The sequence below is a fragment of the Panthera uncia genome, chromosome B4, assembly GCF_023721935.1.
Source record: "Panthera uncia isolate 11264 chromosome B4, Puncia_PCG_1.0, whole genome shotgun sequence".
Taxonomy (NCBI): Eukaryota; Metazoa; Chordata; class Mammalia; order Carnivora; family Felidae; genus Panthera; species Panthera uncia.
Genome location: NC_064809.1, coordinates 63,307,846 through 63,334,887, shown reverse-complemented (window position 1 = coordinate 63,334,887; position 27,042 = coordinate 63,307,846). Strand labels below are relative to the sequence as shown.

Sequence of the window (27,042 nt, the reverse complement as noted above, 5' to 3'; positions counted from 1 at the left end):
TACCACATCTTTATCCATTCATCCATTGATGGACATTTGGGCTCTTTCCATACTTTGGCTATTGTTGATAGTGCTGCTATAAACATGGGGGTGCATGTGTCCCTTCAAAACAGCACACCTGTATCCCATGGATAAATGCCTAGTAGTGCAATTGATGGGTCATAGGGTAGTTCTGTTTTTAGCTTTTTGAGGAACCTCCATACTGTTTTCCAGAGTGGCTGCACCAGCTTGCATTCCCAACAGCAATGCAAAAGAGATCCTCTTTCTCCGCATCCTTGCCAACATCTGCTGTTGCCTGAGTTGTTAATGTTAGCCATTCTGACAGGTGTAAGGTGGTATCTCATTGTGGTTTTGATTTGTATTTCCCTGATGATGAGTGATGTTGAGCATTTTTTCACATGTCGGTTGCCTATCCGGATGTCTTCTTTGGAGAAGTGTCCATTCGTGTCTTTTGCCCTTTTCTTCACTGGACTATTTATTTTTTGAGTGTTGAGTTGGATAAGTTCTTTATAGATTTTGGATACTAACCCTTTATCTGATACGTCGTTTGCAAATATCTTCTCCCATTCTGTCGGTTGCCTTATAGCTTTGCTGATTGTTTCCTTTGTTGTCAGAAGCTTTTTATTTTGATGAGGTCCCAGTAGTTCATTTTTGCTTTTGTTTCCCTTGCCTCCGGAGACGTGTTGAGTAAGAAGTTGCTGCGGCCAAGATCAAAGAGGTTTTTGCCTGCTTTCTCCTCGAGGATTTTGATGGCTTCCTGTCTTACATTTAGGTCTTTCATCCATTTTGAGTATATTTTTGGGTGTGGTGTAGGAAAGTAGTCCAGGTTCATTCTTCTGCATGTCTCTGTCCAGTTTTCCCAGCACCACTTGCTGAAGAGACTGTCTTTATTCCATTGGATATTCTTTCCTGCTTTGTCAAAGATTAGTTGGCCATACGTTTGTGGGTCCATTTCTGGGTTCTCTATTCTGTTCCACTGATCTGAGTGTCTGTTCTTGTGCCCATACCATACTGTCTGATGGTTACAGCTTTGTAGCATAGCTTGAAGTCTGGGATTGTGATGCCTTCTGCTTTGGTTTTTGGGGTCTTTTCTGGTTCCATACAAATTTTAGGATTATTTGTTCTAGCTCTGTGAAGAATGCTGGTGTTATTTTGATAGGGTGTCATCTGTTTTTCTTAAGTTTCCCCAAACAAATGGCTAATGGGCTCATTATTATCTGAGAGGTGGCTTTCAAAGAACATTGTCACCCTCTGAGTTAAACCCCAGATTAAAGTCAAGTTAGAATTATTTTTTTTCCTGAAAGGGAAATTATTTTGAGGCTTTTGCTCAATATTTTAAATTAAAAACTCTGCAACTTTGCATGTTTTTACAACTTTACAGTACTCACCACAGGGAGATTCTGCATCAGTTTACTAACAGCCAACTTTGTGATTTGAGAACGTGTAAGATTTCAGTATTGCCTCAAGTGCACAAGGCATTCATTCTGAAGAGACTCAGTAAGAATCACACCCAATTATTTGTTTTATTTATTCAATAATCCACTCGCTGGATGTATACAAAGAAAGTGAATCAGGGAATCAAATAGTGTCCTTATGTAGAGGATTAGTTTAGTCAAATTAGTCAAAATACAAGAAATGTTATTTCCCAATCCTTCCATTACCTGGACCCCCCAAAATACCAGCTCCCTAGCCCACTCATCCCTGCACCCTAAAAAGAAGAAAAAAAGATGAGAGTGGCCAGATGCGTTTTTCTAGTTCTTTACTTCATATTTCAAAATCTTGATTTGAACAAATAAATATCTTCTTTCTGCCCAATAGATTAGAAGAATGACATAATCTGATAGAATTAAAGCAACAGTTTTAGTAATCCTTGAAATGTGGAGAAGAGAGACCTAGTTTTATTTAAATGAATAGTGCATGTGGTAGAGGAGAAAAGGGTGCATTGATGTTCAAGCTTAGCCCTCTTGCTGTCACCGTCAGCTCCCTGCTGATGCTCCCTGCACACGTTCCCGAGTGCAAGAACATTACTGAGTGCAACCGTTGGTGGTATTGCCTTGCAGAAACCTTCCTTAAGTATCTTCAGGGGCCTAGGTGATATACGTACATTTTTAATTTATCGCCAAAAGGTTTTAAGGTATTTTTAGGTATTATTAGGTGATGAAATCTTGGTTTTATAGATGAGAAAAGTAAGGCCCAAGCCCTTTTCAATATATCATATAAAAGTATTTTTAAATGATAATGCTGGACAGTGTTGTTTATTTTAGAAGGAAGTATTCCATACATTTTGTTATAAGTTGAATATATTCTACACTTCTGCAGAATATACAGCAATTTATTATACAACAGTTTTTTTTTCTGTTTTTAAAAATGTTGTCATTCTGTCTTCTCTGCCCATTTATATCTTAAAGTAATCACGTATTTTTCTATCTTGATATATTTTAATTTTATAAAACTATATGAAGGGTTATACCTTGCTATCCTTCTGCCAGCACGCTGTCATGTCCCATGAGAAATTTCCTTCCATAACTATGACTTATATTAAAACACCTACAGAAATTAAGAGGGATCTCATTCATTCATTCAGCCAGCATTTACGGGGTGCCTGCAAGTACCAGGCAATGAGAATCATTTTAGAAAGGTTGTAGATGTTCTTTTCTTTCTACTAAAACATGAACAGTTACTTGATGGTTGGCACTTAAAAAGAAAACCAAACCTCACAATTGGAACCTAACATTTCCTTCATTAAACTGTAGTAACGACAACCGCAAGAGAGAATCAGATAATCTGTTTTACGGTAAAAAAAAAACAAAACAAAACAAAACAAAACAAAACAAAAAAAAAACACAACTTTCCAAAGGATATGTTTCATTGTAGACTTTAAAATAAGGATAGGATACATTTTGAACTGGTGTTTTGAAGGAGAATGAAAATTATTCCCAGCAAAGTGAACATCATTAGCAAAGCAAAAAGAAGCTGCTGGTCATTTTTAGAGGCAGTTGGATAATAGAGTATTGATGTTAAGGTATATTGTATCTAGAGAGCTTGGGAGGATGTGTGGGTGTGTGTTGAGGAAGTAATCCATTGAACCATGCTTCCCCTTCTTTTGTAGGCAATAGGAAACTATGGTCAGAGAAACATTCTGTGGTATTAATGCCATAGAAACCATTCAGTTATCTTTACATAATGTGCAGAACTGATCAGTGGAGGTTTATTGTGCAATTCTCAGGATTTCTAGTACAAGCCAAGCATCCCTTCCCGAGGGGGCTCATTACATGCTAATTGAATTGAGTCGATACTTGAGTGTTTGATACAAATCCTTCTAAATAACTTCCTTTAGCTCTATTAATAGAACAGCTAAGTAAGTGCTTTCTGGGCCTCAGAAATAAATTGTTGACTTAATGTAGACATGTTATATCTTTGCTTAGAAACACAAAGCGAATAACCATACATATGAATCTTTTCTTGTCTATTTTGTGGATATCTTTTTATTGAGCCTGTTCTTTGTGCTAGTCACTAAGCTAGGACTTTCCATTTTTCATCTTTGTCCCTCCAGTCATCTCCATAAGGCATTATTGACAATTTACATATGATCAGTGTGACACTCGGTGGGGTTTAAGTAGATTGCTCAAGATTATGCAGCTAACAGAACAAAGCCCATATTTCAACCCAGCTCTATCTGGGTGTCTTGCTGTATGAAAGTGGCTCTCACCTCCCTCTTTGGAGGCAGAGAGTGATTCATTTTTACACTTCTTTGGGAAAAGACTTGTCTTTTAGGATCTCCGATCAGAGAGCTCTCCTTCACTCCTCTCTGACCCTTCCTCTGTCTCCACTTGCCACTGACTTGGTTAAGTCCTCTTCACATCTCTGGTCTACTATTGCAGTAGCCTCTTACCTGCCCACTGATTCAGTTCTGCACATTCCGAGTCTGTCCACTACTCTGCTCCTAGTGATTTCTTGCTGATAGGAAAATATGGTCCCGTTGTGCTCCCCATTACCTCTAAGATACAGTCTATACTGTGCAGTATGCCACACAAAGATTTTATGATCTGAGCCTGGTGGCCACTGGCAGCAATGTCTCCTCTCATACCCTCCCAGCCCAGGTTCTGAAATCCTAAAGGATTTGCTGGTCTGTCTGTGTCTCTTTTCTGTCTTGGTATCTTTGTCTCTGCTGTTGTCTTGGACTAAAATCCTTTTCCACACCTTGACCACCTGGTGAACCCTCCTCACCCTTCAATAGCTGTCTTTTCCTCTGAAGGATTTTCAGATGCCATCCTTCCATACTTCATCCCCCCCAGTGGGGTTTTGAAAGAAGGGGCATCTCTGAACTACTTTTGCATCCTTTAATATTAGGATGCCACTTATTTCATGCCTGTGTGTTTACCGCAATAACAACTTTGCTACTCCTCTAAGTTGTTCAACATCTGTGGCTGATTGAATATAAAAAAAGAGATTCATGACCTGGGAATATCTCAATTAAGAGAAATAAAAGGATCAGGTTTGTTTTCAGATAAGACCCTGATTTTCCTGGCCAAGCTATAAAAAAAATTAACCATCCGATTTCTATATATGCATAAAAAAGGCATCAGCGCTTTGTTCTGCTGAGAGAGAACGTCAACTCACTGACCTTCCTGGCATTTTCAGTACCAGCCTAGGAGGGAAGCTCTTCCCTTTTCAGATGAAAAGACTTAAGGATCAAAGACGTTCCCTCTATGAGATTGTTCCCCCTTCCTTACCAAGTGAGCCTGTTAGTGTACTTTAATTGAAATGAGAACAGTACATATTGGTCTCAGAGGCTCATCTCCAAGGTCACTGAGTAATGAGCATTTGCAGGAGTGAGTAGGACTCTGACTTGGTAAGAATGAAGCAGGAGATTCTTGTGCCTCTTTTCATGTTGCATAAGGAAGAGTCAGGATGATTGGCAATAAAATTTGTTAAAAATGCATATTGACCTCTGCATGTTTTTTTGAAATATTTCATTGGCTTGCTATATTTTAATAAAGTAGCAAAAACATTTTGCTATAAGATATTCATTATGCACCTTTTAAAAATAATTGTATATTATTTTATTCTGCACTTGTAATGTGCAACAAGTTATCTTGGGTTTGTATATAACTTAGACTAAATGGCCTTTGCAATAGTGTGATATTTCAGGGAAGGCTTACAAAACTTAGGTGAAAGAAGTATATCCATGCAAGGGAAATTATTTAAAAAAAAAAATTCCTCCTGGTCTGTGATCACTTTGAAAAATAAGATTAAAATGAACCAGTCTTCCTCCTCCTGCTCCTCTTCTCCTTCTGTACTGATAATAGGGATTCATTTAATCATAATATATGTAATTTTTGCTACCTCATTGTCATGCAGAGTTTGTTAAATAACTCTATTTCTATTCCTAGAAGGCAATATTAATAAAACACAGATTTTAATATCTTATAAGATCCTTCTACTAAAATTAGCTGTTTTTTGCAAAAATCACAGTTGGCAATACATTTCTGGAGAATGCAGTTATTCTTATCTCTTTTATAATTGCTAATTATTCAAAGTATATCCCTTACCAGAATCCATTTCTTTCTTTTTGGCTAGAATGAGAGCTTAGAGATAGAAAATTACAGGCTTATCACCTGCAACAAAGAACTTAATAATAGAAATTTAGGCACTATGAATAAATTGACTGGAAGTTAAAGGTGAGACCAATGAAAACCTAAACCCTAATGTTATATCGGGTCATCTAGAATCTAGTCATTAAAATGAATATGTATTAAGGGTCCTTTAGTCCATTCATTACCCAATGCGAGAAATGGGAATCATTTTTTTTTCAAGCCCTCTCTATGCTCAGTGTGGGGCTCGAGTGCACAACCCTGAGATCAGGAATTGCATGCTCTACCTAATGGGTCAGCCAAAGGCCCCAAGAATCATTTTTAAAATACAAATTACTAAAATCCATTCTGAGATTCTGGCTAATAAATTTGGAATGTGGCCCAAGAATATGTCATTCTGATATGCCGCTCGGTTTATTTGGAAACTGCTAGTCTAGTCTAACACTCTAGCTTTGGGATAAAAACCGCTTGTCATTATTTTGATAAAGGAGGAACTCATTTTTAGCAGTCTTAGCGATAGATCTGGATCTTACAGCAGATCTTTCTGTTTCCTTCAAAGCTCTCTTAGAAGTTTATATTTTCACTGAGCCAGAATCTCCTTCCCTAGAATTTCCACTCATTAGTTCTGGTTTTGCCTTCATATAGTCACAAAAAATGATACCTAGCTATTAAATTTACATTTGTTTAGTTACTAGAGAAAATGTATTCCTATGTGTATTAGATTCTAATATTTTTTAGCTTGGGTTAATTTTTCTACTAGCAATTGAATTTTTAATGATATTTAAGAACTCTATATATTAAGGATATTAACCCCTTGTCTCATATTGTCATTTGTATTTTCCCAATTTGTAATTGGTCATTTATTGATGTTGTATGTACATGTTGGGAGAATGTATAACTGTTTAATCCTGAATCTCTAGTGCAAAGTTCCTTCCTAGCTTTGTACCATACAAAAATTTGGCAGGCATGACATTTCTATATAATACCCTACATTAAAAATTTAAAAATTATACTAAAACTCCCAAACCAGATACTTTTATAGAAATAATACTGGATACCAAGTTATAAAGGACGTTGACTGTTGGAGGAAAATTCCACTCCCTTTGTTCAGATTAATCCTCTTCTGGTTTTTATTGTAAGTTATACTTTTCCTTTGAGTGCCCTGTGTGGTCCTTTTTTAAAAGAGGAAATGGCATCATGCTTCACATTTTTAAGCCTCTGGCAGGCAGGGACTATTAATTTGTTTGCTTATTTAAAGCAGGAAGCTTTTTTTTCTCTCTCTCTCTCTTTTCTTTTTAACTTTCTTTAGTAGCTTAGAAACCACAACTCCACCTTAGACCTGCCTCTAAATTGTTTTCAACAACCCTTGGAATTTTATTCTGTCACTCCCCCATCCAGAGCCCCTCAAGATGAAGTGGGAGGAATGAAGTCATTGTGTTGCAAAATCTGTGGCCCAGGGACACTGCTACTGCTCCTGACTAGTCCCCAATGCTAGTTTGACCAGGAAAAGACCTCCTCCTGAGCCAGAATGCTAGCCCTCAGAAAACACTAGATCCAGTGTCGCCCCATCTGACTGTAGCTCTGTGTAGGCTGCAGTGGAAGTTTGGTTTCAGAAATTGTTGTTTCAGAAACTGATTAAGTAAAACTGATTAAGGTCAAAAGGCTACATCTGGCCTAGAGTGTTCTAAATGGTGGTCCAAATAGAACTATGGTTGGATAATTATCAACCTTTACCTGTACAATTATTTCGGTCATTAAATCAGGGGAGGTGATATCACCACGTAATTCAGCCAAAAAAACCAAAAGCACCTTTCCTTGTTTCATAAGGTAGACTGTCCTGTATACCTATGCTTCCTCTCTCTCATTTGCAGACGAAAGAGTACATTTTAAAAGTGAGAATTACTGACTGGGCAATGGCGGAGTGAGTAGGGAAGAAAACGAAGATTCCCATTTCTTTCTACCTCCTCTCTCTGCCTTCCTGGATGCTAGGGAGTTAGCCATTTGCTGAGGTATGAAAGAAGGCAATGCAACTTGACACCTGCTGGGAGTCACTGGAATAGCAAGCAGGAGGTGTGCCCTCCTTCCCCTGAATCAGAAGTATTTGAATGCCAAATTTGTAAGAAAAACCAATCCTAAATGGATGTGCCACTTTGTATCCTCTCTGACTACCCAGCCTCAGGTTCTGTCTCACAAATGCCCTGGAAAGTACAGTATTCTATTATCTTAATTTCTTTCTGAGTTGGCTTGTATGGCCTTTTTCTTTAATGGTGGGTTAAGGGGAGAAGTTTCAAGAAGAAAGGGAAAGTTAATAAATAAGTAAATGTGGTACCAGCCTTAGACCACTGTTTAGGCCATACATGTTGGTAGATAGGTTAAAAATACTCTTGTATCTCCTTCACTACCAAACTATAATATAAGAAATACATGAGGTAGCCAGTGTAAATTCAAGGAGGACATAAAGTCTGTCATTGGGTAGGATTTAATAAATATTAATTGGCGATGTTGATCAGCCTACTGGTGATAGGCATGGGTATAAGCAAAGGCTCTGTAGGCCATCCGTGCTGTTACTGGGAGGCAAATATCAGGTGGAAGTTTCAGGTAGTGGGGAGCAGGAGGCAGAGAGAGACATTCCCTTTATATGACCCTTTAAAAACATTGAGGTCTTGGGGCACCTGGGTGGCTCAGTCTATTAAGCATCCAACTCTTTATTTTGGCTCGGGTCCTGACCTCGTGGTTTGTGAGTTGGAGCCCCGCATCAGGCTCTGCGCTGACACGCAGAACATGCTTGGTATTCTCTCTCTCCCTCTCTTCCTGCCCCTCCCCTGCTCTCTTGCTCTCTCTCTCTCTCAAAATAAGTAAACATTAAAAACATTGACGTCTTGGGGCTCCTGGGTGGCTCATTTGGGTAAGCATCTGACTTTGGCTCAGGTCATGATCTTGCGGTTTGTGAGTTCAGGCCCCACATCAGGCTCTGGGATGACGGCTCAGAGCCTTGAGCCCATTTCAGATTCTGTGTCTCCCTCTCTCTCTGCCCCTCCCCTGCTCATGCTCTGTCTCTCCTGCAAAAATAAATAAACATTTAAAAACAACAACAACAAAAAACATTGAAATCTTGGGATACTCCTGTCTGGCTCTGTCGGTAGAGTATTCAATTCTTGATCTCATGGTTGTGCATTTCAAGCCCCACGTAGGTTGTAGGGATAACTTAAAAAAAAAATAAAATATTTTTTTACAAAATTAAATAAATAACAATAAAAACATTGAAGTCTTTATTGCAGTAGGGTCATTTCGGGCCTTCATGTTGGTGAGACCAGAATTTATTATGTATGTGAGGTCAGCTTAACGGTAGGATCATTTAAGAGAAATGGCAATAAATGTTTAAGGATTTCTAGCTTCCATTATCATTCCTGATTAATTTAAACCTGCATAATTTTATATCATAATTCCCCCCACCCCACCCCTGCTGATTATGGATCAGTTTCATTGCCATCTAAAGAACTCTAACCAAGTCTTTTGGTTGGGAAAGGGGCTCTCTCACTCCCACCCCACCCCCCTCCAATACCTAGCCACAGCCCTAGGAGTGCTGGCTGTAACTCCTCTTTTCAGCAGTTATTTGACCCATCCCTGTTTTGATAGTACTCTTTGTTTTTCTAGGTTTGCTGTGGAATTTGTCATCTAATGACAAACTCAAGAATCTCATGATAACAGAAGCCTTGCTCATCCTGACTGAGAATATCATCATCCCCTTCTCTGGTTGGCCAGAAGGAGACTACCCCAAAGCAAACGGTTTGCTCGATTTTGATATATTTTACAACGTCACAGGATGCTTAAGGTAATGCCACTCTACAGGTCTTTCCTCTGTGTACCTTATATACTACATCCAGATTTTCTAAAACTCTACCCCACTACCTAAAGGTCCTATAAGAATTATAAAGATCACTCTAAATATAAGAAGCAAAATGTAGAGACAATGAGAGAGGTAAAGTAAGAACAGAATGTTGTTTCTAGGCATGTTTGATTCCAGAAGCTACCCACATTAGTTCACAAGAGCGAGGATGTCAGTTCCAATAAAACAGAGATCTAACCTGAATACCCAGAAGTGCAGACTGGCCTTCCCTATCTCCCAGGGTTTAAGGCAGGCTCCATGCTATTTTTAATTCATTAAAATCTAACTTAATGATGTGGTTAAAAAAATAATTGTAAACCTAGTGTTTCTGTTATATTTTATTAAAGCATAATTGTATTTGTTTTAGATGTACAAAGTAATGATTAGATATTTGTATATTTTACAGACGGTCACCAGAATAAGTCTAATGTTCATCACCATACATAGTCACAAAATTCTTTTTCCTTGTGATGAGAACTTTTATGATTTTTTTCTCTTAGCAACTTTCAAATATGTAGTATTATTAACTATAGTTGCCATGCTATATGTTACATCTCTAGGACTGACTGACCTATTTATATGTTTGTTTATTTATTTATGGCATATGAAAATTTATTTCCATTATGGTTTTCTTTGGACTTATTTTATAACTGGAAGTTTGTAACTTTTCCACATATACCCACTTTGCACCCCCCCCCCCCCCCCCCCCGCCTCTGGAAACCCCACCAATCTGTACTCTGTATCAGCTTATTTGTTTTGTTTTAAAAGTAATCTCTATGCCCAACATGGGGCTTGAACTTACAACCCCAAGATGTTCTGACTGAGCCAGCCCCTATGAGCTTCGTTTTTGTTTTGTTTCTTTTAGATTCCATTTATAAGTGAGATCATACAGTATTTATCTTTCTCTGACTTATTTCACTTAGCATAAGGCTCTCACAGTCCATCCATGATGTTGCCAGGGGAGATATTTCATTCTTTATTGTTGCTGAATAATATTCCACGTGTATATATACCAGATTTTCTTATCCATTCATTTGTCAGTAGATACTCAGATTGTTTCCATTTCTTGGCTATTATGAATAATGCTTCAGTGAACATGGGAGTGCATATGTCTTTTCAAGTTAGTGTTTTCATTTTCTTTGGATAAATACTCAGAAGTGAAATTGCTAGATCATATGGTAGCTCTGTGTTTAATTTTTTGAGGAACCTCCATAATGTTTTCCGTATTGGTTGTGCCAACTTACATTCCACAGGCACAGCACAAGGTTTGCCTCTTCTCCATATCCTCACCAACACTTGTTATTTCTTATCTTTTTGATGATAGCTATTCTAATAGGTGTGAGGTGATATGTCATTTTGATTTGCATTTCCTTGGTGATTAGTAATGAGCATTTTTTCATGTACCTATTGGCCATCTCTGTCTTCTTTAGAAAAATGTCTCTTCAGTTCTTCTGAATCTATCTTTCCTTTTCTCTTTCCTTTCTCCTTTCACCACTTTCCCCAAGTATTCTTGACTTCTTTGTTGCAAATGAATTGACTGTATATGCTCAAGTTTATTTTTGGACTCTTTATTCTGTTCCAATGACTTATGTGTCTTTTTTTATGCCAGTACCACATGCTATTTTGATTAATACAGCTTTGTAACATAGTTTGAAATCAGGGAGTGTGATGCCTCCAGCTTTGTTCTTCCTTCTCAAGATTTCTTTGGCTGTTTGGGATCTTATGTGATTCCATACAATTTGTAGAATTGTTTGTTCTATTTCTGTGAAAAATGCCATTGAAAATTTGCTAGGAATTGCATTGAATTTGTAGATCGCCTTGGGTAGAATGGACATTTTAACAATGTTAATTCTACCAATTCCTGAGTATGGTATATCTTTTCATTTATTTGTGTCTTCAGTTTGTTTTTAATCAATGTCTTATCATTGTTAGTATACAGGTCTTTTACCTAGTTGGTCAAATTTATTCCTAGGTGTTTTTAAATAGCTGTAAGACAACAAAGCCTAAAGGAACAGAATGTTTTACCATAAGAACAGCCACTAAAGAAGTTAGTTTGAGCCGCATTTCTAAATAGTGGGATGAAAAAATGCTTGAGTTGTTTTCTCCTTTGGGCTGTCAGATGCCAGCTAAATCAAGAGAAAATAGAAACACATGCAGGAGAAAGAAAAATGCTAGTTTTAACTTCTTTAAAATCATGCATCTCAAGCTTTCTTGTATTTGAAAATAATCATTGTTCTTTATGTGCAAGGATTAAAAGAAATCAGAAGATGTAATCAAAATTAGACAGCCCATGAGAGGTCAGGACATATTCTGCCTTTTGTTATTTTCTCTAGTTACAGTTCATTTTTGAGGGAATCTAGATGGTAACTGAGAGAATTTATCATGGTAAAATGTTTAATCTCCAAAGTTAATCACACAGTAATGCATATCAAATACCAGTTTTGTGTAAGAATTATGTTAGCTACTGAGAATTTTACAAAGATGAATAAGAAAATCTTTTGGGGATTTTTAACGTAGTAGGGAATGCAGATGAGTAAAAGCACTAGAACACAGCTACAGTGAAATGTATTTATTAGAGCAGTGGGCCCCTGGAGCATTAGCATCTGCATCACCTGGGTCCCACCCAGACCTTATGAATCAGAAACTCTCAGGGTGGGGCCCAGCAATCTCGTTTTGACAAGCCCTCCTGGTGATTCTGATGCCATGGTATCAGAAGTACAAGTGAGGTGCTGCAGGAATGCAGAACAAAGGACAATTCATGCCAGCTGACTGGGATCTGAAAGACACTATAGAAGGGGTGCCAAATGAACTAGGCCTTGGTGGATTATTTCAATAGTCAGAAATTCTCTAAGGACTAAGGACTAAATTCTTGAACAGCAGAAGAGGTGCCTATATGATCTGTTTGAATCTGTCCTTCTGTACAGTTCACTAGAACTGCTTTTTTATTGCACTTTTGATCTAATAACACATTTTGTTCTACTTGAAAACATTTTGGGGGAAAAATAAATAAATAAATAAAAATAAAAACATTTTGGAGACAGCTGGGTGGCCCAGTCGGCTAAGCATCCGAGTCTTGATTTTGGCTCAGGTTATGATCTCACAGTTTGTGGGCTCGAGCCCCACATCGGGCTCTGCACTGACCATGAAGCCTGCTTGGGATTCATTATCTCTCTCTCTCTCTTTCTCTGCCCCTGCCTTGCTAACATTCTCTCCCCTCCTTCCCTCCCTCTCTCTCTCTCAAAATAAATAAAAATAAACACTCAAAAAATTAAAAACATTTTGCATCTCAAAATTTCTCTGTAGCTCCCCTTGCCTGGCTGTGTACATCAGAGTTCTTAAAGTGGCAGATGTATCCGGACTTTTTCAACTCAAAATGACAGATACTCAACTCAAACTCACTCAAGCCAAATAAGGATTCATTGGCTCATGTGGGTGATATGTTGACAGTCACTTGTGAAAGTGAAGGAAGTACACGAGGAACCATGACCTCAAGGACTAGGACAGAAATTCAGCATCCCTGGGACTCACTCTGTTTTTTTTTTTTTTTTTTTTTTAAGTTTATTTTTTTGGGGGGTGGGGGGAAGGGAGAATGAATGGGGGAGGGGCAGAGACAGGGAAATAATCCCAAGCAGGCTCCTCTGCCAGCACTCAGCCCAACGTGGGACTGGATCTTATGAACCAAGAGATCGTGACCTGACCCGAGATCAAGAGTTAGACACTAGGGGCGCCTGGATGGCGCAGTCGGTTAAGCGTCCGACTTTAGCCAGGTCACGATCTCGCGGTCCGTGAGTTCGAGCCCCGCGTCAGGCTCTGGGCTGATGGCTCGGAGCCTGGAGCCTGTTTCCGATTCTGTGTCTCCCTCTCTCTCTGCCCCTCCCCCGTTCATGCTCTGTCTCTCTCTGTCCCCCCAAAAAAAAATAAATAAAAAACGTTGAAAAAAAAAAAAAAAAAAAAAAAAAAAAAAAGAGACACTTGATGGACTGGGCCCCCCACCCCGTGCCCCTCACCCTTTTTTTAAATTTCTATCTTCTCTCTGCTTCCTCTTCTTTTTCAGGTTGAGCTCATTTCTCTACAAATGCAAACATGTCTACACATTCTGTTTATCTTTAATCCTTGACACCTAGCAAAGTTTCTGACATATAGTAAGCAAATATAAAGTATTTGAATTAAAAAAATAAATGAATGAGCAAATGAAAAAATGATGAACTGAGTGAATAATCAAGTCTGGCAACAGTATCAAATTTGTGATGGGAAGTGATCAAACAGAAGATGGAAACATAGGCTAAGGCCAGATTGTGGGGGCCTTGAACGTCATCTTAAGGAGTTAATTTTTTTCTTCTGTAAGCAAGATTAGCTAGTATGGGAGGATAGAAATATGAGTTCTGTGTGAAGAAGAATTATAATATCAATGGGAAGGGTGTATTGAGAAGGTGAATAATACAAAGATAAAAACGTGAGTAACAAATTTCTTTGTGTAGTTTCCCCTTATCAATGAAGAATAAAAGATTTGCATGGTCAGAGTATAGCAGTGCCCTGGTTCACACACATTTTCCAGAAGATGTGATAGCTGAATACATTCCCATCAGTATGAAACCATTTCAAACAGTGTTTGCAAAACCAATCCAAACCACTGATTTGAACTACTTTCAGAAGCAGAATATAGCAAAAAATCTACAAAATTGAATGCCATATTATATGCTTAAGTATCTGTTCTTATTTCACCTGTATATCTAATTTACAATAATAATAACTGACATTTATTGTGTATTATGTTCTAGAAACTATTCTGAATGCTTTATGAGGATTTTCTCAGTGTATTCTTAAACTTACAAATCCTTGTAAAGTAAGCTTTCTCTATCTTGTAGATGAGGGGCTTAGATTAATGGATTTTCCCCAATGTCATGTAACTGGTAAGAGACAAAGCTGGAATTCAGATCCAGGAAGGCTGTCTCCAAAGCCAAATACATTTATAAATGAATACATTAATGTTTGTCACATTTCTACAGACTGTGCTCATGTGGATAAAACGTCTGCCCTTCACAGTCTTGTAACCTCACAGGGTAGGTAGGCCAATTTAAAGTCACATTCAAGTCTTAAAGTACTGTATCCGTGTCTCCTTGTTTTTGTTTTAGAAGTTCTGTGCAAGTGGAACTCTACACTGCGTTTCATATAAACAGAGAAGGTACAAAGGATGAAGCCTAAGAAATGAGAGAAATTTCCATGAGAGGAGATGGCATTGTAGGCAAATCAGGGTAGATGTTGTCACTGTGAGTATAAAAGCCTCTAGGACCTGTGCTAGGACAAATGCGCAGAATGTAAGAGAAGACCTCTAGGGAACCTGCAATCAAATAGCCTCAGTTTCCATGACAATAGAAGTGTCTGCTGAGCAGTTGCTTATTTTTGACCACAGCTTCTCTAAAAAAGATTTTAAGACAAGTGTTGACTGGTTCTAACAAGTGTGAATCTAAGCTGAATAAGAAGGTCATAAATGTTAGCAAATATCTTAATTGCTACAAGTTTATTTGAGGTATTCTGTCCCCCAGAGAGTATAAGAGCCAAAAATGAATTGGCCACATGAGCAGTATCCTTGGCATTATGGTTGACTCAGGTTAGCCTAGCTAAATTTTTTCAATCTACTTAGGAGAAAAACTGCATGCACCAGTGACTTTGTCCCTTTACTAACTTGACACTGAGATCAGTTTTGAGAAGGACTTCCCTTGGTCTGCATATAGCAATGGCATAGAATAAGTCACTTGCTTTGTTGATGAAATTGTGGCAGTGGCCCTGTCCACCTGGAGCTGCCTCAGCGAGATTGCATTCACACAGGAGCACCTGCAGAGTTTATCATTCAGAGAGACTGTCAGGTACAGCATACTTGTCAGGTGTCAGATCTCTTACGTACAGGATTAACGTCTGCTTGCAGCAGCATTTTCCATGGGACGTAGCACTTTCTTTAGGTTTCTTAAACAATATTATGCAAGCCTAAGAGTAGTAAAATCCAAGGTAGGAGAGGAAACATAAAATTGTACCCTCTACCTTGTGCTAGAGCCAGCAAAAGCGATCGTCAGCATCTCTTAACTCCATAGGCAGTGACCTCATGTTGGTAACTTGAAATCAGCCACTGGGAGGGAGTATTTATACCATAGAAACTGGCAAATGCTGCAAGTCAGAGGTCTCCCAACTCCCTTGCCCCTAGAAAGTTAGTTGTTAAATAAACATTTACCAGCACACCACCAGATCTGAATTTCTGTTAATTACCATCAAAATGTGGATAGTTAGGGTACAAGCATATTTTTTTTCTATACACATCCCTTTTCAAAGAAGAAACAATTCCTTTGTTTTCTTGGAAGGTATTCCAAAGCTTCAGCATTTCTTTTCTTTTTTTTTTTTTTTTAATGGAGAAAATTTTTTTCAAATTATTTTTATTTATTTAGAGTGAGAAGTGTAACAGTTAAAATATTTGATAATTCATTGCAATCAGTAGGATACACTCTGCCAGGAATTTCAGATTCCAAAAGACTTATGTGACAATCATAGAATTATAAATTTACCAAAAAGCATTAGCTGCCTTCTTTGATTTAACACCTCTCCTACAAGCACACTCATTGTGATGAGCCCCTGCTTTCCAATTAATATGGGTAACTTCTTAGCAATTGATGTGACATGGCTGTCAAATCTGTATGTTCCACCTCCCTAATTCACACACTTTTGGAAAACCTTTGGATGTGACAAATAAAACCAATGGTTATTATCAGGGGAGGTTTGAAATTTCTACCAAAGATTTACCACTGTTCTCTGTTCCTCCATATTATTCTCCTGGCTTCTATCTTCCCCTCCTTCCTTCCTTTCATTTCTTTCCCCCTCTTTCCTCGGTCTTTGTTCTCTTAAAGGAGAAGGGGTGGAAATAACTTAGAGGTCAGAAATTAGAATGCCTCCAGACTTCAGATTGGACTTCTTGTGGACAGGAGTAAGACCATGTGGAATGGCAGAAACTGTCAGACTAGAGAATGGCGGGAAAAATGCTTGTTCCAAGAGCAGTGAGATTCAAACTTCTGGAAGACACTTCGGGCCAAACACAAACATGTCTAGGCAGCCTCTGCTAGTAGTCTCCTTCTTCATTCTTGAAGAAATTAAGTGGACAGTGATTCTCCCACAAGTACAGAACCAGTTATCAGAAATTTGAGAAAGGAAACTAGTCCAGCTTTCTTGGTATTTTACCACTTAGTCTATCTTTCCTCTTACCCAACATTGTATTTATTCCTTGAATGCCTGCTATATTCAAAGCACTCTTTAAATTTCTGAAATTTCAAAGGGAGATGAGATCTATCTTTGCCCTGGAGGAACTCCAGGTTTAGTAGGAGAGACAGGCACCTGAAGAGAAAAGTCACAGTCCATTTGATAAGAAGTGTAAAAGGTATGAAAGACCAAGGCATTGAGTTGCCTGAAGGTTGGAAAAAGTTAACTGGAAAGTTACATTTAAGGAGCTTTTATTTATTTATTTATTTATTTATTTATTTATTTATTTTTTAAACGTTTGTTTATTTTTGAGACAGAGAGAGACAGAGCATGAACGGGGGAGGGTCAGAGAGAGGGAGACACAGAATCTGAAACAGGCTCCAGGCTCTGAGCTGTCAGCACAGATCCCGACGCGGGGCTTGAACTCATGGACCGCGAGATCATGACCTGAGCTGAAGTCGGCGCCTTAACCGACTGAGCCACCCAGGCACCCCTGAAGGAGCTTTTAAAGGATGAGTAGGTGTTTGAATGTCCCTCTCCATCTTCAGCTCCTCATTCTGTTACTGGTTCGTCTCTGTCATTTTTCAATATAGTCATATTAATCTTATCACCATAATTGAAGACCACCCTAGAATTTTGCCTTTTTGTTTAGGATGATTTTTCTTATTCTTGTATTTTGTGCCCATAGATGTCAGTTAGAGAAGCAAATGGTTACCACATTTCCCTTGCAAATTACTCAAACTTCATTTTCTCCACATCATAGTATAGCAAATGTGTTTTGATGAATGTATAATATAATTATATAAACTAAAATCTATAACTGTCTTAAAAGAAACTTCCATTGTCACTTATTACTGTAAATCTAACCGGGGTGGATTTGAGTGGTCAGAGAAAGCAAACTACCTTAAAAAGAAAAGCTGTACTTATCAGTCTTGTGTCCTAATTAGCCACAGGGTTGAGAGTAATGTCATGGGGTGGGAGGGGGTGCTGTACTGAATATCAGTACACCTACTCTCTGGAAAAAGAATGTCTCTGTAAAATTTTAATATATTCAAATATATCTATCTTGTTGAGTATTAAAAAATATGGTGTTACTGAATTTCATTTTACACATATCTAGATATCAAACTTCAGAACTTTTTTGAATCTGCATTTCCTTAATTATATATTTTCATTCTATTTATTTGTGCTCATTCATCCCTTATTCTGAATATTCATGACAGAAAAGGATTTATTTGGTCTAGCTGTGTGCATAATGCTAGATGATTATTTAAATAATTAAGATTACTTAAACTAGGGTCTAGTTTCCCTGATTATCAAATAAGTTTTTTTGTGTGTGAGAATATAGATCCAAAGCAAGTCAGAACTACTTTTTAAAATTGTAATTTAAATGTAGTTCTTTATTTCTGGAAAATAATTTAATATAAAGCTAGAAGATAGTGTAAACAATACCAAAACTTGATAGAAGTATTCACATAATTCAACCTACAGAGTGGTTTTTCCAGAAATATAAAGACAATTGAATCATCAACTTCAAACACATGTATTTGGTTAATTATTTAAATTCTTCACATTTGATATGTAAACATAAGCAACATTGAAGTCTGTTGATAGAGAGGAAAGTTTTTTCTGTGCCCTTCAAGATTCTTCTGGCTGGTCTAACAATCAAATTGACTTGAGACAGACTAGCAGGAGAAAGTCAAACAAAAGCTTAATAAAATGTATATCTCCTATATACATGGGAGAAACCCAAGAAAACTGAGTAACTCCCCAAAATGCCTAAAGCCATCACCTTAAATATCATCTTCAGTCAGAGACAAAGAAGACGTTGGGGGTGGGAGTCAGGGAAGTTACCAGGCAAACCACAGTAAACAAGAATAAGGCTGTTAGGCAGTTTTAAGTTCATGCTTTCTCCATTGATAATTTTTTAGAGATTTAGAGTCTTCCCCCACTTGCCAATATAGCTAGGAGACACCTTCACAAATGGAGATTTCCCTTACAAATGTAAATGTCTCTTACAAGAGTGTAACTTCCACTTGGTTTGCAGACCTTCTCCTGTGTTTGCTGCTTCTTAAAAATAACCAGCTTAAAATAATATGTCAAAGAGGCATTCCTTGGGGTGACAACATTTACTCCTGTACACCATATGTAATGGAATTGGCAATATTTACAGCAATGTTATACTATCAGTTATAATTGCATTTTATATGTGGTACATTTCAGATATTGTGGGGGTCAAGGATAGACCACCCTAAGAGGGCCCACCTTGACATGAAGATTATTTTGAGCTGAAGGCAATCAAGATCCTGTGGGCTCTAGAGAAAATTTTGCCCCTTTGTTAACTACATAGAATACCCTAAATTAGGGGTCTTTCCAAAATAAGCGTTATTAGCAGAGATAAATTTTATCTGACCCATCTGTATGGCAGGACAAACATCTAATTACCAAACATCTGCTCTTACTGCCCTGTAAATTATATTCCTCTGAAGTCCCAGACCCCTACCCACTTCTTCTTAGTTCAGAATGACTCATATACTTCATTTTGCCTCATATACTTCAGGCAAAATTCTTTGGAATTTCCATGACTGTGTAGATTCTCTGTAAATACGCTATTTGATTTTCTCCTCTAAATATGTGTCATGTCAATTTGATTTTTAGTCCAGCTGGAAGGATCAGAATTCTTGGGGGACAGGAATTCTTGGTCACCAATAACATAGAAACAAATGTGTAGTTTAACGGATTAAATTATTTTGTAAATATCTCTTCACATAAATTTAAAAGGTGTAAGTTGTATTTAAATGGATATATAAGAGCTTCCTGGGTAGCTCAGTCAATTGAGCATCTGACTCTTGATTTTGGCTCAGGTTGTGATCTCACAGTTCGTGGGTTCAAGCCCTGCATCAGGCTTTGTGCTGACAGCATGGAGCCTATTTGGAATTCTTTCTCCCTCTCCCTCTGCCCCGCCTCCACTCACACACTCTCTCTCTCAAAAGTAAACGTTTAAAAAATAAATGGGTATATAAAATCTGGATTTTAAAAAATGTTTTATAAGCTAAATCTTGGAGATTTCAGATCATCAGTTTGAAATCTCTCATCAGTGGGGCGCCTGGGTGGCTCAGTCAGTTAAGCGTCCGACTTCGGCTCAGGTCATGATCTCACAGTTCATAGGTTCGAGCCCTGCATCAGGCTCTGTGCTGACAGCTCAGAGCCTGGAGCCCGCTTCGGATTCTGAGTCTCCCTCTCTCTCTGTTCCTCCCCCACTCATGCTCTGTCTCTCTCCTTCAAAAATAAATAAAAACATTTTTAAAAAAATTGAAATCTCTCATCAGTAAGATAGTAAAGCAAACAAATCAAACATCAAACCAAGCAAATACAGCCATGTTTTCATCCCTCTCTGATCTCCCTCAGCCCAGTGCTCTTAAGAGTATATGTCACATTAGAATTGTCAAACAGCACAATGACAATCCTTGAAAAGGTCTCAGTTCTTCAGACTCAATTTTCTCCTGTTCTATCCATGCCCTTAGCAGATAGGCCCAGATTAAAAATTGTACTTCTCAATAATTATATGACATTTCTCTTTGTCAGAGAAACTCTTATCATAGTCAGAATTACTATTAAAAATTTTGTGATTCATCATTATTTAAGAAAAAAATGAGCAGGTTGATGTATTTGGATAAAGCAGCTGATGACTTTGTTGCTATCCTGTGGTTAAAGTCTATGGCTGTCTTGGAGGTACAGACTATCTGAGCATCATATGATTTTCGCTAGGACTTAAGCAACTTTATCAATCTTAGTCTGGTACCCAGATGTCTCCCTTAGGTGTCAAGAGTGTCTACCCAAGTTCCAGTGGCTTCTGGGCATATTTTAAAAATGAGTTTGCTCTTGATAATTGATTTGAAATGTAATTTGGCATTTTATCTTGAACAGCCAGCTAAATCCAAAAGAAATGACTATTAACCTGCCAACCAGATTATTACTGGTTGCATTGACTATTCAGAATACTTTTGGAGGACCTGAAAAATACAGGAAAGCAAAACTAAAGGATTTTTGAGGACAGATTTTCTCCTCCTCTACCTTCTGGTTTCTTGATGTATAATAGATGCTGACATATCTTTGTTCGGTTAAGGTTCCTTGTCCTGGAAGGAACAAGATATGTAGGTGGGAGAGCTTTGTTCTACTTCCCAATGATCCTTCTGTTTGCAGACCAAACAGTTGACTTTGGCTGATGTTTGCAGATACCTTCAGGAACTGATGTTGACTTCAGGGTAACAGACAAGCCCTTCTCTTGGCAAAGAGTTTTTGTCCCTCTGCCAGCTCAAATGAGGCTCCCCTTTTGTTCTGTGCAATAACAGACTGCCTCTGCTGCTTTCTCTGGGTTAATCACAGACAAGGCCCAACTGTTTGATATATATCAGCTGAGAGATAAACAAAAGCCCAGACCTAAATCTCAAATAACAAGAGGAAGAAGGACGCCTCCTTATCCACCAATCTCTTATCAAGTGCCTGTTGGGTCTTAGAATGGACTCTGACCAAGCACTTAGGGGACTGAGGCCTTACTGCACAATTTCTGATACATAACATTAGAAATCCCACAATTGTTGGTGAATGTGAAGATGTAGCCATAGTATTTTTTAAACCATTGAGGTGATCACTATTTCAGTATGCTTGGTTATACCTTGAAGACTGGTCCCATAGGCAGTAGGTCTTGCATGTGATACACATGTAAACTGTGTGTTAGTAGAAAACCACACCTATAATCAGTAGACATTGCCCCATTTAAAAAAAAATGGGGGGGGGGGGCCTGGGTGACATAGTTAAGTGTCTGTCTTTGGCTCAGGTCATGATCTCACGGTCCGTGAGTTGGAGCCTGCTTCAGATTCTGTGTCTCCTTTCTCTGCCCTCTCCCTGCCCCAAAAGTAAGTAAATATTTTTAAAATATTTTTAAAAAATCTCTGCCTCTTAGAATTACTTGTTGGTGAAGTATCTTAAAAAGATTCACTTTGGGGCATCTGGGTGGCTCAGTCGTTAAGAGGCTGACTTGGGTTCAGGCCATGATCTCTTGGTTTGTGAGTTCAAGCCCCGCATCAGGTTCTGCACTGCAGAGCCTGCTTGGGATTTTCTTTCTCTCCTTCTCTCTCTACCCCTCCCCTACTTGTGTGCACACATGTGCAGACACGCACTCGCGCTCTCGCTCTCTCTAATAAATTAAAAAAAAAAAAAAAAGATTGACTTTAACCATATTATTATCTGTCGTTCTCCTATCTGGTAAACAATTATAGCCTTTCACTTTATTTTTTTTTTTTTAATTTTAATTTCAGTATAGTTAACATACCGTGTTCATTTCCCCTAGCTAGTTGGCCATGCACCACACAGTGAGCTTTGAACATTCTGTGTTGTAACAAACTTTCTTTCAGTGCTGGCAGACTGGTTGTAACAGCATGCCTGCCTACAAGCAGCCACACACAGATAATTGTTGATGGAAGGGCCAATAAAAATCCTACTAGAAGCAGATAATTCTGATTTTCAACAGGAGTCACAGGTCAGGATTCCAAATGAGATTTTAGCATGCTGTGATTTGGGGGAATTTTATGAAAATTACAGATCATAATATTTATATAATGCCTACTCTATCTGTCACACACACTAAATTGCAGTTATTTTTATCATTTGACTTTGTCCATTCTTTGGTTCACCGTATGAATTGAAGGTTTAGTCACCCTGTCATTAATCTTAACAAGGATATACCATTCTTCTTTTAATTCTAGCGAGGTCCAGGGTGTTTGGTTTTCTTTTCTTCTTTTCATTGTGACACTCAGGAATGTGGGAGATAAGTGGTCGCAGACAGAGTCACGAATCGCTGATTCGCTTTTGGATAAAACGCCCGAATCCTCCTAAATATGTGAGGTTTTGTTCAGAGATGTACAGAGGGTTCAGATTCTATTTTTTCCCCACCTATTACAGGTCACATTACCAGAAAAACTCTTTTTAATACCTTGCGTATTAAGGTATTACCTTTTTTTTTTTTTTAAACGTTTATTTATTTTTGAGACAGAGAGAGAGCATGAATGGGGGAGGGTCAGAGAAAGAGGAAGACACAGAATCCGAAGCAGGCTGCAGGCTCCAAGCTGTCAGCACAGAGCCCGACGCGGGGCTCAAACTCACAGACCACAAGATCATGACCTGAGCCGAAGTCAGACGCTTAACAGACTGAGCCACCCAGACGCCCCAATACCTTCTTGTGTATAAAGATCACAAGCAACCGATGAAACTGGTGTCCTCCCAGTCTGACTCAGTGAAGGTGAAGAGCTCCAAAACAGCCCTGCCTTGGTCACTGTGTTTATATTCCCTGCCTTGGTGCAATGAGTTTATATTCCTTCTTCTGAGGCCCTGGCCACCTGCCTCCAACCCCCACTCCAAGGACCTGGTTTTTATTTTTTTTTATTTATTTTTCTTTTAAAATTTTTTAACATTTATTTGTCTTTGTGAGACAGAGACACAGCGTGAGTGGGGGAGGGGCAGAGAGAGAGGAGACACAGAATCCAAAGCAGGCTCCAGGCTCTGAGCTGACAGCACAGAGCCTGATGTGGGGCTGGAACTCACAAACCATGAGGTCATGACCTGAGCCGAAGTCAGACGCTTAACCGATGGAGCCACTCAGGTGCCCCTAAGGACCTGGTTTTTAAATTTCAGTGTACCAACAGCATGAGGTTTCAGCTTCCTGGAAGTTGCCCACATACTTACTAAGACTTTGGCTAGATTATACCAGAGGAAGTAAATGCATCATTTAATTGAGTTAACACCATAGACACTAAATTAAGCATTTCTAATATATTCATTGGTAACTCTGATAATCAATTTTTAATGAGTCATGTGTTTGCTCATTCTCTTACTTTTCAGTAGGATTTTTGTTTTGACATACTGATGCTTGATATTGTTCCATTTATAACTTTGGGATTTTTTTCATATTAAACTTCCATTGGGCTACATGTAAGGAAATATTTCTTAGGATTCAGGAGATATATTTTAAAAGCTTCCATTCTGCCTAAGATCATCACGGTTTAATTCTCTGATTCCCACAAGCTTAAATACTAGCTATTGAAAGAACTATTTTAGTACTTTAAAATAGATATATCATTTTAGTAATTACTGCTTCTTTTCAGAGTGGTGCAATAGCAAATTCCTTTCTGACTAGTGACTTCTATTCATGGATATAGCGCTATAAAATAATCCACCCTTATCGTTCATATTTCTGGGTGGTTAAGTAAGGTAGGAACTATTTTTGATATGCAGGAGCAAATGACTGAAGCAGTGGGGTTCCATGCACTTTCTGTCAACAAAGGTATCAACTGCCAGAAAATCCTGATAAGTCCCATTTCAAGCAAGCAGAGTCTGGATAATACCAAACTGCAAGACAGCAGTTCATGCGTGTGAACTGGCAGTCCTGCCAATTTGAATTACCATTCTCACCCACAGTAAACACTTTGAAGTTGAACGAAGTTAAGCCACCCATCTGCAAGGTATATAGTGGGTTCAGCTAGTGAGAAATCTTTTGATTTGTCAAAGCAATTTTAGACTACTGCCATTTCTCCAAGCCAGAGGTTGCAAAGGTCAAAGGGAAGCTTTCAAACACGTGATAGCATTGTCTCAGAGTTGGGGGACATATGGTGTTTGCTAACCAAATGGCGGAGTGAATAAATGTTAGACGAGGCGTGCTCTATTCTGGAAAATAAAGAACAGCTCTCCTATCCTGACGTTACCACTACTGTGCTATCATCAAGAAAAGTAACTTAAACTCTGTGGACCTCAGTTTCTCCAGGTATAAGATGAGATGACTGGAAAAGATGCTTTTTCAGTTTCTGTCAAGCTTCTTCAAAGAGTGGATACAGGATCTTGGTTCAAATGATCATTTCTTGGGAAAAACCTACAGTAAAAATGGTTTGATTTACAGTTTATGAACCCATGAGTTTTCTTTTTTCAATGGTACAGTAAAAAGTAAATAAAGAGAATAAAGAGGTGAATCTGTAATTAGAATAGTCAAATGAAAACCAGAGTCACAGAAGGGATTTTGTTAAAGTTAAAAATTCATTGTAGAATAGACACTTCTCTAAAGAAGACATCCAGCTGGCCAGCAGGCACATGAAAAGATGCTCAACATTGCTCCTCATCAGGGAAATACAAATCAAAACCACACTCAGATATCACCTCATGCCAGTCAGAGTGGCCAAAATGAACAAATCAGGAGACTATAGATGCTGGAGAGGATGTGGAGAAACGGGAACCCTCTTGCACTGTTGGTGGGAATGCAAATTGGTGCAGCCGCTCTGGAAAACAGTGTGAAGGTTCCTCAGAAAATTAAAAATAGACCTACCCTATGACCCAGCAATAGCACTGCTAGGAATTTACCCAAGGGATACAGGAGTACTGATGCATAGGGGCACTTGTACCCCAATGTTTATAGCAGCACTCTCAACAATAGCCAAATTATGGAAAGAGCCTAAATGCCCATCAACTGATGAATGGATAAAGAAATTGTGGTTTATATACACAATGGAGTACTACGTGGCAATGAGAAAGAATGAAATATGGCCCTTGGTAGCAACGTGGATGGAACTGGAGAGTGTGATGCTAAGTGAAATAAGCCATACAGAGAAAGATACCATATGTTTTCACTCTTAGGTGGATCCTGAGAAACTTAACAGAAACCCATGGGGGACGGGAAGGGGGGAAAAAAAAAAGAGGTTAGAGTGGGAGAGAGCCAAAGCATAAGAGACTGTTAAAAACTGAGAACAAACTGAGGGTGGGAGGGAGGGGAGGATTGGTGTTGGGCATTGAAGAGGGCATCTTTTGGGATGAGCACTGGGTGTTGTATGGAAACTGACAATAAATTCCATATAAAAAAAAATTCATTGTATTGATCCAGCAACCATTCTCTCCTCGACTGTTAGGTTGAATCATGAACTTGCATTTTTGTGGGTTAAAAGCAGTCTTGTATCATTGATTTCATCCTATAGATGTGGTCTTCGCGGGAGCAGGATACAATGCTGTGTGTGCTTTCTTGTTCCCACTAGTTCTTAACACAATGCTGGGCACATTTGTTCTTTGTATGTATTGAAAGCAGTATTTGGGGGCAGAAAGGCTTTTGAAATCACTTGGTGCAATATGTTATTTTATTTTTTAAGTTTATTATTTTTTTATTTAAAAAGAAATTTTTTTTTTTTTTTACATTTTATTTATTTTTGAGAGAGACAGAGACAGAGCACAAGTCGGGGAGAGGCAGAGAGAGAGGGAAGCACAGAATCCGAAGCAGGCTCCAGGCTCTGAGCTGTCAGCACAGAGCCCGACATGGGGCTCGAACTCACAAACTGTTGGATCATGACCTGAGCCAAAGTCGGACACTTAACCGACTGAGCCACCCAGGCGCCCCTAAGTTTATTTATTTTGAGGGGAGGGGCAGAGAGAACGGGAGACAGAATCCCAAGTAGGCTTTGCACTGCCAGCACAGAGCCCGATGCAGGAACCAACAAAGCCATGAGATCATAACCTGAACCAAAACCAAGAGCCAGTTGCTCAACCAACTGAAAGCCATGCAGGCACCCCATAACCTATTATTTTAAAGATGAAGAATAACTCAAAAGTTCTCAGAATTGTAATTCTTTTGATGTTCAGAATGACAGCGACATTGTAAATAAAAACTTTTGAATATCCTTTGAATGTTCTACCTGCCAGTAAAAAGAACGAGTCTGATAAATTTTATAGGACTAGTTCTTAGCAATTAAAGTTAGCCAAAGGGTGATTCTCAAAATTCAAAGAATGTGAAGATGCTGCTCTTGTGCCATTTTTGTTGACAGAAGTGTTAACACTGTGGGGAATTCAACTTTTTTAATTGCTATGCTAAGAAGAAAACCTTAACCCAGAGGAACATAGTAATAATAATACTAGAGTATAAACGTGATCTGAATTTGAAATATGATCTCCAAATAAATTACTTTGCTGTATTTGATACGTTTCAGTTCTCTATAAGGAAGCAATCTCCACTTGTAGATGTAGTTACTGTTTATAGAAAGATGTCATGACCTAGCAAAATTAGAAATAGACTAAGTACAAAGATATTTATAGGTCATGCTCTTGACTTAGGTCTTAACTGTGGAACTTTACACTTTTGTCACATCTGTCTGCCATTTTAGCTATTAAATCATCACATTTTAGAACATCTGAGTTGATATTTGTCAGTAATTGTTTACACTGAAATCTACAAAACCCCAAAATAATATAGTCCAACATCATGTCTTTATAAATGTGGAAATTGAGGCCCAGAGAATTTAAGTA

The 27,042-nt window shown here is 38.4% G+C and overlaps 1 protein-coding gene across 2 annotated transcripts in view; it reads left to right on the top strand.

Moving 5' to 3' along the window:
* The window catches only part of PKP2 (plakophilin 2), a 92,656-nt gene that overhangs the window by 45,029 nt on the left and 20,585 nt on the right, over positions 1-27,042 (top strand). For both annotated transcript variants that reach the window (XM_049625270.1, XM_049625271.1), the window contains exon 6: positions 9,249-9,426. In XM_049625270.1, the coding sequence (XP_049481227.1) occupies positions 9,249-9,426 (178 nt within the window). The remainder of the gene's footprint in view (positions 1-9,248; positions 9,427-27,042) is intronic.